Raw genomic sequence first — 10,371 nt, 5'->3', positions numbered from 1 at the left:
AGAACCAAGAGCTTGAGCTTTGTAACTTTATAATGAAAATACATGTGCTCTGTTGGTCTCGTAGTCTTGGAGAACTCCTAGTTTTTTGGAAGTAGTCCTTTGGATTTCTACTTTTTCTCCTGGAGCCTCCTGGGCTGGAGTGGGGAGTGTAGCTGGGGCTTCCCCGGGCTGGAGAAACAGGAGTGCTGAAGTGTTCTGATTAAAGAAGTATGTGGACAACTCAGGCTTGTCTACTTGCTTGTAGTTATATCTCCAGATGTAGAGACAGAAGTTTTCTTCTAAAATTTACTCCTGAGGAAAAAAATGAACTTGACCAGCTTTGTCCACCCATTGTGGGTTTGACTGCCCTGTTTCTTTCTGGGCTACAATCATGCTGCCTGTGTTTTCTCCTGGCACTGAAAGCTACAGAAGCCCCTGGGCACCACAGACTCAAGTGGTGCTGCCAAATTAAAGTGCTAATCAAGGTCATCTTCAAAGTTGAAATTCCCACAGTTTTGCAGGTTATTTTTTTTCTTTTGGCAAACCTGGCTAAGGGGCAGTGTTTGTATACATGTGTTTTGGGGTTTGGAGTCCCAAAAATAAAGCTGCATGCTTTCTTCATGGCAAGTCCTGGACCCCTGAAACTGTCCCTGCAGATGATACTGATACTCAAAGGGCAGGAGCAGAGCACTTGGAGCTCCAGATGGTGTGTTTTTCCTGGGCAAAGGGACAAGTGGGCCAAGGAGGCCAAGCTGGCCTCTGTTCTTACCTATCTCAGGAATTATCCATGTAGTAGTTAACTAAAAAAATACATTTGGAAAATTATATTTGCCCATCCTTAGTTGTGGTGACAAAGTTGTGGGTCCCTGCAGTTGTTGCAATGCATGGACATAAAACTGGGCATGTTGAGCTGAAGACATTACTTGTTTTGTTGCTGATTCTGAATTCAGCTTGGAACATCACATCTCTGAAAGCTTTGTGAAGAGCAGCAACAAGGGTCAGGCAATAGCAGGGATCTCTGAAGTTTGAGTGCTCAGAGATCTTCAGATGAAAGTGCATACTTTATTGTTTTCATGTTTAGTTTATTGCCTGTACAAAAGCCAAATAACCTCTGTGAGCTGCATCACTGAATATTTATGTGTTTTCAGACAGACTGGTGCCTTTTTTTGCTGTTTTCTTGCCCTGTTTGTCTTTCGTTTTGCTTTTCTGACCCTCACATTCAAAATCAGCAAGATAAGGAGATTAACACCCTGGCTTAAAGGGCTGATGTGAAAAGCTTTAATATTTGTAAAACATTTGAAAACTGTAAAATATTGTGTGAATACAAACCGGTATCTTCAGTAACAATTATACATAATAATAATAATATCAATACCTATATCTCTGTGCTTTATGGGTTCTTTAGATGTAGATATGTTACTGGCAGACATCAAGGGAAAAAAAAAAAGTCTTCCTGGAGATAATTCCCTGATGGGAAGTGCCATTATGTTGGCTCTCTGAAGGGGTGTCTTTATCTGTTTCAATGGTGTGGTTTGTAATGAGAGCTGCACAGCTGGGGACTCAGTAACCAACTGGATAATCTGAAATTGGTGCCTTTGGGGAGTGTCCCAGTATCTTCAACATCTTATTTCTGCATCAAGATTTGTCTGCAAAGGAATTTGAGAGAAATTCCCTGAAGTGATTTTCTGAGCTGACGTGGGGTATTGCAGCATTCAGTCCTTTTTCCAGACTGAGATTCAGTACATTTTTAGGCAGTGACCACTTCTTTTTGATGCCAAAAATGCACTTGACACTTGTAATTGATGCACTGTTCAGCAGTAGAGCTTTGCTTGTAGAGCTGTGCACTGGATTCCAGGTTATTGGATGGCTTTCCTGTGCCCAGGGCATCCCAGATGCAATCACAATCATTTTCTGTCTGCAGATAAAGTTAATAATTATTACTAAGTTTTCACTATATTTTTACCGGAGAATTTTGATGGTGTTTTCTGTGATGGGATTTTGTTTAATCTTTAGTGCTTTTGTTTGTTGCAGAGATCCGTGCCCAATTGGTAGAGCAGCTGAAATGCCTTGACCAACAGTGTGAGCTTCGGGTCCAGTTACTGCAGGACTTGCAGGATTTCTTCCGCAAGAAGGCAGAGATTGAGATGGATTACTCAAGGAATTTGGAGAAGTTGGCTGAGAGATTCCTGGCTAAAACTAGGAGCACCAAAGACCAGCAATTCAAGTAGAGTATTTGCCTTTTGTTTTTGCCCTTTTTTCCTTGTAGGTGTGGTCACAAGGATAGGGATGGAATGACCTGGTGCAGTGACTGTAGGTACCAGCACTGTTACGAATGTCAGAAGAAAGTGTTTCCTAAGTTTGTGTTGAACACAGAACCCATGTCATGTTTCCACACAGCCTGGTTGCTGGCTTTATTTCAATAATTCCTAGGTCATCTGTTGTCATTAGGGAAGAGAATGTTGAAAATTGGGAAATAGGGAATAGAATTGTTGAAAATAGATGTTGAACATCTAAAAGGAGTAATTTTCTTGGGAAGGTGGGCAAAGCTGCACACCAGGTTTGATGGACAAAGCCAGGATTTCCTTCAGGGTCAGTGGCTTTGGTCTATTTTGGTTTTGTTTGTGGTTTGTTGTTTTTTTTAATAACTGTTTCTAATCTGCTATGTGCTGTGATTTGCCACTACAGCACTCTGTTTTCAGTACCCTGCAGGTACTCAGTGTAGGATTTAAGAGTGTTGTATCTTTTACTGTTGCTTCAAAGCAGTAAAGGAGTAAAGCCAAAAGTACTTCCAAATAGGACTGTGCCATCTGGGGGAGGGAATCCCTGAATGCTAAGCTGATGGGACTCAATTAAAATGTAAGGATGTCCTTATTGACAGTTAGTTGTCTCACCTTCTTGAAACAGTGTTTACAGGTAGGTCTGACCATACTGCTCTGGTTGTTCCCTGCTCAGCTGTTTCAGTTGGGATGAGTAACCGGCAGTGAACATGGTTTGGTGAATTCAAAGCTGATTTACTACTGACTTGTGGCTGAAGGAAGGGACACAGGTGCTTCTCCTAGGACGGGGGATGCAGGAGAGGATGTGTAGGTGAGGAAGGGGCTGGTGCAGGCAGCATGGCATGGAGACATCAGCCCAGTGAGTAGGTGGCCAGCACAAAGCCCTGGCCATGGGGTTCCTGTCACTGACATCTGGGCAGTGCATGAGCTTGTTGGGCTTTGTTGTCAGGGTAGCAGCTGGGGGAAAACACCAAGCAAAAGCAGCCTTGGGATGTGAATCATTTCTGCTTTGGACAGTTTGGTCTGAGAGGATCCATCTGGTTCTGCCTCCACCCAAAGTGCATTGTTTATGTGGGGCCATTATCTGTGTTTTTTTGGTGTGTGTTTTTTTTTCTTATTGTTGCTCTGTTTGGAGGGATATGGGAATATATCCACTAGAAAGGGAAAGCTGCTCTTTTTGGGAAAGCCATTAAGTTCCCTCTTAGTTCAGCTTTGATGTCATTTACTTTAGTTCTGATTGGAAATACACATTGTGAAGTTGTACCTGACTAAACTGACCTCAAATATCCTAGCTATAGAGTGTAGCCTGACTTAGGCAAGTGATTTTATCAGCACAGAAAAATTCCATTTGAATTTTTGAATTAAATATCCATTTTCTGGTCAAGCTCAAAGCATTGCCTGAAATACTCTGAAACCTGTTCCTGAACATCCCCTTCACTTTGCTCTGAGGAGAGAGGGCTGATGTTGCTCAGGCTCCTGGTTTCCATTACTTTAGCAGCAGAGAACTCCTGGCAGAAAAGACATCTTGCTCTTGGAATATATTACCCCTTCAAGCTTGGAGCCTCAGATGTGCAAGTTGTTAATTTGGTCAAGAGTAGGATTAAGGGGGGAAAAAAACAAACTATGAGGTTGCTGGGTCTGTGGGCAGTATTTGTCACAGCAGTGGCACAGGGTTGTAAAGCTGCCTGTCCTGGATATCTCCATCTATTACCTCTTTGGTCATTTCTGTCTGCTGGCTCTAACCTTCAGAAATGTCAAAATTCAGGGATCAGTAAGGAAACAATTCCAATTATAATTACCTATCCCAAACACTGCTCTGTCTGAATAGTGAAGAGTCACTTGGCTGGTGTCTCTTCTATAGGCGCTGAAGCTGTAATCTCATTTGGAAGCCCCCAAAAGACCATTTGATCACAGCCACCCATCAGGTCCCTCCTTCTAAGGAGCCTGGTATTACATGACTCCGAGATGTGCCCAGGCGGGTGGCTGCTCTGTGATTGCCTGGCTGTGACCCTATAAATACACAGTAATAGCACGTTCTTCCCATAACATGATCATTATGTCGGAAGGTACCGTATCATCCCGTGGCTGCTTCCCATATCACTGGCTGTTTTTAGATCTCCTAACACACTGTCATGGTGGAAATCTGTCAGGCAGGAACCCTGTAATTTGCCTGTGCTTTCATGGTCAATATGTAATTGCCAAGTTGCTCCCAATGTGTTCATTTAAGGGAATGCTGTCAAGGGCAGGAGGCTTCAGTCTGACCCTTGGAATTGGACTGTGTGGCTTCCTCCACCTTCTGTCTGCAAGCTGGTAACAGCACACAAGGAGAGAGCAATGTGAAGTGCAGGCTTGTGTGGCTTAGTAACAAATGCATTGCATGGGGTTTATTTTCCTTAGATGTGGCCACATCACAGGGTGACCTGATCAGGTGGATACATTTTCCATATGGGTTCTGAAATGTAAGTAATTGAGTTGTGACAGCAAACTGGGTATAGGCAGTGAGGGATGTAAAGGCTGCTTGCACATGGCATGGTTTGGAGCTTCACTTCATCTTCATCTTCAAATGATTTATTGCTTGCACATGGCATGGTTTGGAGCTTCACTGAAGCATCTTCAAATGATTTACAGAAGTAGGTTTGTGTTATTCTCCTTTTATTTGTTTGGAGAAGGGGAACAGCTTGGTTTAGCCAAGGTGACATAAGACTTGATGACAGTTGGATATATCCCAGGTTTTACTTGCTTTTAGCTACTCTACCATGGCTGTTAGATCTCACTTTGCCTGTTCTCTTCTAAAACACTTTTTTCAATGAGAACAGACTATTAAAGAGAACAGTCTTATACAATGTATATATCTGGTAAGTCTTTTCAGAACCCACTGGTAAATATCCTTGCACAACATGTAAGGACTGGAGGAAAAAAAAAATGCATTTCACAGCCCAGTTGTTGTAACTCCTCTTATTATTACACAAGGTCACAAGTTTGGTATAGTCATCACTCCTTTAAGATCTGCCTAATCAGAGGTCTGTTGTGTGGCAGTGTCAAGGTTTAATGGCAATTAACTGGGAGCATCCAGCTCAGCAGGTTGGGTCTCAAAGTGCTCAAAAGGCATTTGCCTGTTCAAATAATCAATTAACAATATAAAAACCATGGCAAAGCTTGAGTGATTCCTTTCAAGGGAGGAACTGAAAAAGTAAAAAAGAAAAAAAAAAAAGAGAGAGAGAGAAGACAAAGCTATTTTAAGGCCACATTTTAAATCAAGATAATCTCTGGAAGTAGGATACTGAGTAGCAATTGTCAGCTGGAGAGCTGAATGTCCAGGATATCCCAGCATGAAATTCAGATGGCTTTCTGGCAGCCTTTGCCTTGAAGTCAAAGATGCAGAATAAGTCTGGCAACCTTCAGGCTGAGCACTTGTAAACAACAGATGTTCATAACTGGAATCTTTTGGAAGAGAAGAGCAGGGAGCAGCGTGTATGTCCATGCTTGTAATTCTCAAAATGTGCAGTTAACGCTGAGCTGCGTCAGGAGGATCTGAAGGGGAAATTAAACTTGGATTTTTTGAATGAGCAGTTTGCAGAGAAGTTCAACTTCAGTTTTCTTAAAAGTGAAATGATTTCTTTAAAGGAGAGATGAATCAGGCTGTGAGGGAGGTACGGACTAAAGCATTTGGGTCACATGGACTTCAGTTATGTTATTATTAATTGATAAGTATTTTAATAGGCTACTTTGACCTGTGATTCTTTTTGCTGGGGAGCTGAGTCCTGAGCATTTTTTTGCTTCTTTCAGATAATATTTGGGAGATTTTTCTAAGCACAAAACATTCATTTATTCCGTGACCTCATTGAACCCCAAGAGCTGGGGATACATCACCAGCAAAAATTGATGTAAAACCCCAAAGTGGATCTTGGTGGTTGAAGATTTCTGTTCACACAGATGATGTGACTTGTTTGTGATAATTTAAATATTCTCTTCCCAGTTAGTAATATTTTCGTTCTCGTCTGACTTCATCTTGTGCTTCTTATGGAAACCCAATATTCCTATTCCTGGTTTGTTAGTGTGGGTTTGGTTTGGGTTTTTTTTTTTGTGTGTTGTTTTAAATCTAGTATGAGTTGTCTTTTTAAGATAGTTTTTGTGCTGTTGGTCTGAACAGGGTTACCTTGCAGTGCCCAGTTGTCATCCTTGTCACTCTCTTCTGCTTCCCTTAAAGCAGATAGATCTTGGATTGTCTGAGTTCCTTGTATGAATGAGTAATTTAATTAAAACGTCTCAGATACTCAGGACTCAATCTTCCCTTCTGATCTTTTGAGACTGACTGAAACCTTTGAAGTTGCACAGGACTTGATCAAGATAACACCCAAGAAACCACAGAGCTTCATACTTTGTGGTTCCTTCAAAATCTGTGCACAACTTCCTCTTCCTGCTCCCAAACACTCCTGATTGCTGTGATCTGGTGTAATTTAGGCTAACCTAAATAAACTCTTTAGATTCACTATCATCACACGATCTTTAAATGAGTATAAATAGTGCTTGCAATAAACCTGGAACTTGGCATCATCTTCCTCCTGCTCTCCTTGCAGGGCAAGTTGGATTCAGAGTGTTGTTGTGAATGTGGGATTGCCAGCACTTTGGGAAGGTTCACATCCAGGTCTCAAAGTTTTGGGTGGATGTCATAATTTTACCTCTTAATGGCCAATGCTGACTCCAGTCAGTCTGCAGAATCTGGGGAAACTGAGCTCACCCTTCATTATACCCAGTGGTCTCTACTGCATATTTTTCTTCCCATTTTCATCCCTTCACTGTGGTGACATGAAGTTGGAAGTGGAGTATATTTGCCAGCTCCTTTCAGAATTTAAGTGGTTAATGAAAATCACAATTTGCTTCTCTGCCATCTGCTTGTGGTTATGATAGAAAAGGGTCTGTTGTAAACAGTTGTATAACTTCTGCTCTGTGTTGTGAAAACTGTTGCCATGTTCCACCCCAGAAAATACTGCTTTAAACAGTTAATGTATGTGTAGTTTTAAAGGCTACTTGGAAGGTTTGAGGCAAGTAGCTGCCTTCTTTGTTACCTGCATAATTTCTTAAGGCCTGCCTTCATCTGCCCCTGCCAGTGCTAAATACATGGTCACTAGCAAAAAGGGGAGTTTATGTCTTGCTCCCTGTAAAAACCTCGCTGTGAAAACACCGAACCTGTGCAAAAGCAGGAGAGACCATTTTAACAAGGTCCAGAAGGGGTTAGTGAAACCAACAGCCACCAAGAAACTGCAGGATTTTCAAAGACAAATCTTGGAGCGTGCAGAGCTGTGGCTGCTGGAGGTTGAGCTCAGGGTGTGGTGCTCCCTGGGCCGGCCCGAAGGTGACAATCCCGGTCGTGGATTGGGAGCATGTGGGATTGTGATTATTTTTTCCTGCAGGATGGCCTTTCATGTCTAACCACACGGAGTGTGTCAACAACCCATCTGGCGCCATTAGACACCAGCAATTTTACTCGCCATGCTTTTCATGGGCTCCTGGTATTCCTGCTATGTGCTGCCTTAGAATAGCTCTGGGTGCTGTGGTAGGGCAGCCTGGACAGCTGGGGACTGTCCAGTTAACTATTGCATCTCTTCTGGTTCCCATTTGCTGCTGCAGTTTTCCTTGGAAAGCCCGGCACTTGTACCCTGCTGCTCTCTGTCCCTTGCAGGTGTAACTCGTGCTCCTTCTTGCTCACAGCTCTTCCCAGCTGCTCAAGGTGGGTTGGACTGAGTGGGGGCATCCGTGGGCAGCCAGATGCTCCCAGTGGAGTAGATAGCCAAAATTCATAAGGAGAGGGAGAGTGCAGAGGGAGAGAATGAAGCTCAGAACAGCTGAGTGGTTTTGGGTTTGCACTTTGCAGGGATGAGAATGGTACAGAGGCTGGGAAGGTGAGTGAAGGGGCTGCACACCTGGACCTGTGACTGCTCAGAGATCCGAGGCTGCTCTGGTCTTAAGAAAAGAGTGAGGCAGCAAAGTGCTCCTAAGGGTTTTGAGACAGGATTTAAAACAGCTAGAACAAGATCAGCTGGTGAAGAGTCTGAGTTTTCTGTTTCTAAGTTTCATTTCCAAACATTTTACAGTACTTGGTTCATTCTCACTTGTAGCTTTGGACGGCAAATACTAAATCAGTGTGTAAAGTATTTTTATACCATTGGTGTAGAGAAGCTAATCAGTCATGTCATAACATCTCTTAATACTGTAAACTCCTCTTTATAGCCATCCACAGCACTTTCTTAGTTTGTTCCTGCCTTCTACCTGATGAACCACAGTTTGTTTGGTAGTGATGGTTTGAACACCTCCCACCCAGCACTGCTCTTTGTAGTGAACTCCTTTTCCCCTCCTGCCCTCTTCTTCCAACCCTTACTACATGTGTTGCAGTCTTCTGTGGTGGAAGCTTTTATCTCCCTTCCAACAGGAGTCTGAGCTTACAGCTCCTCACCTGCACGTGTGCTCATCGAGGCTGGTCAGTACCTGTAGATTCACAATTAAGTCTATTAGCTGAGCCTTGTAGTCACTATTTAGATCTCTGGCATATTAACAAAACAAACAGTGTGCCACAAACACTGACTGCAGATGGGAGCAGCTATTTGATTTATATAGCTCAACATCTGGCAGTTTCAACCTTGTGCAGTTCTGCATTTTGATCATTCCATCTGGTTTTGTGCATGTCAGCAGTATCTGCAGTACAGAGCACTGGAATATGAAGACAAATATTGTCTCTATATAAAATCTGTGCCTTTTCACATTTTATTTTCTTGGGTCTTTTACTTAAAAACGAGGAGAACCAAAAGCCCAGAATCCTTTATATACTCCCTCCCACTGTACACACACATATGCTTCAAACCTTGAAGCAGGCCAGGTCACAAGCTGCAGTCATTTCCTGAGCTTTTGCATTCTTTTAAAGGAAAAGAAATAAAACATCAAGATCAGCTGTTGTGAAACTATTCTTCTTTATCTAAAACTATCCACATTGCACTACAGATCTAGATGCTGATGTCATGAGAAGGGTAATGAAACTGCTATGGCTTAATTTTCATGTTTTCACGTTGTCAGACATTTCTGGCAGCAGTGATTGCTGTCCCTTTAAGTGCAGAATATTTCCTTTTTCAATATAAATGAAGTGAAATTTCTTTTAAGAGAGAAGAAATCTGATACAGTTGCATACAATAATCAAGAGCTTTGGCTTTCCAGGAGAGATATCTAACTTCCTATTTTCTAAATAAATATTATTGTGCTACAAACAACTGATAAACAGATCTAGAGAGAAGTAAATGGTGAAGAGTGCACCTAGATCTGCCAGTTCCAAGCTGCAGGGCTGCTGGGGCTCCATGCAAGTCACTGCTGATGTCCCTGCTTTCATCTGCTATAAAATGGTGCCTTAAGAAATGACTTCCTCCTTTCAGGAGATGAAACGTTGATCCAGATAAAGGGAGGTTCCTCTCGTCTCCCCTTTTGCCCTTTGTGTTGCTTCTTTTCAGGGTGCAGAGTAAATCAGCTGTAATAAGGTGGAGATAGTTCAAAGATGAGAAAATAGCTTGTTATATGAATGTTGCTTTTTCTTTTGCTCAGGACAGATACATGTACTTGCCCATAATTGTTTTTGTATGCGAGATGTAACATTTTGTTTCCTATGCAGATCCTCCTGAGCTTACTGGATGCTTGCAATCTTTTTATTGTGATTAAGTCACAAATGCCTGAGACAGCTCTGTGAAACCTATTGTCAGAGTCTGGAGCAGTGGCTCTCCCTCAGGCACTGAAATTTATGCACAAATTCTTGGATTCAAAAGGAAAAATTAGAGCCTACATTTGGCTTACTGTAGCTTGCATTTGCCTGATGTGTTTGTTGGGGAACAAAAGCCCACGGGGATGTGAATGTGGTTGTGTGAGGGTGTATTTTCTGCATGTGCCGGAACAAAAGCCCACGGGGATGTGAATGTGGTCGTGTAATTGAGGGTGTATTTTCTGCATGTGCAACAGCCATTTGAGAGCCTTTCTGTGCTCCTCTCTGGGGTTCCTGGCATTTGTGCCACATCATGAACAGGATCATTTGGGCCATTTCTGGTAGTCCCATCCAATTTCTGTTTCTGTTTTGTGTCCTCTCTAG

General features: G+C 42.5%; 1 protein-coding gene across 1 annotated transcript in view; it reads left to right on the top strand.

The window, feature by feature from the left end:
* The window catches only part of SRGAP2 (SLIT-ROBO Rho GTPase activating protein 2), a 94,111-nt gene that overhangs the window by 28,425 nt on the left and 55,315 nt on the right, over nucleotides 1-10,371 (top strand). Inside the window, exons 2-4 of the mRNA XM_009997521.1 lie at nucleotides 2,011-2,203; nucleotides 7,936-7,983; nucleotides 8,128-8,155. Of these exons, the coding sequence (XP_009995823.1) occupies nucleotides 2,011-2,203; nucleotides 7,936-7,983; nucleotides 8,128-8,155 (269 nt within the window). The remainder of the gene's footprint in view (nucleotides 1-2,010; nucleotides 2,204-7,935; nucleotides 7,984-8,127; nucleotides 8,156-10,371) is intronic.

Source organism: Chaetura pelagica, unplaced genomic scaffold (assembly GCF_000747805.2).
Source record: "Chaetura pelagica isolate M959 unplaced genomic scaffold, ChaPel_1.0 scaffold215, whole genome shotgun sequence".
NCBI classification, from domain to species: Eukaryota; Metazoa; Chordata; class Aves; order Apodiformes; family Apodidae; genus Chaetura; species Chaetura pelagica.
This window is presented reverse-complemented; position numbering and strand designations above follow the sequence as displayed.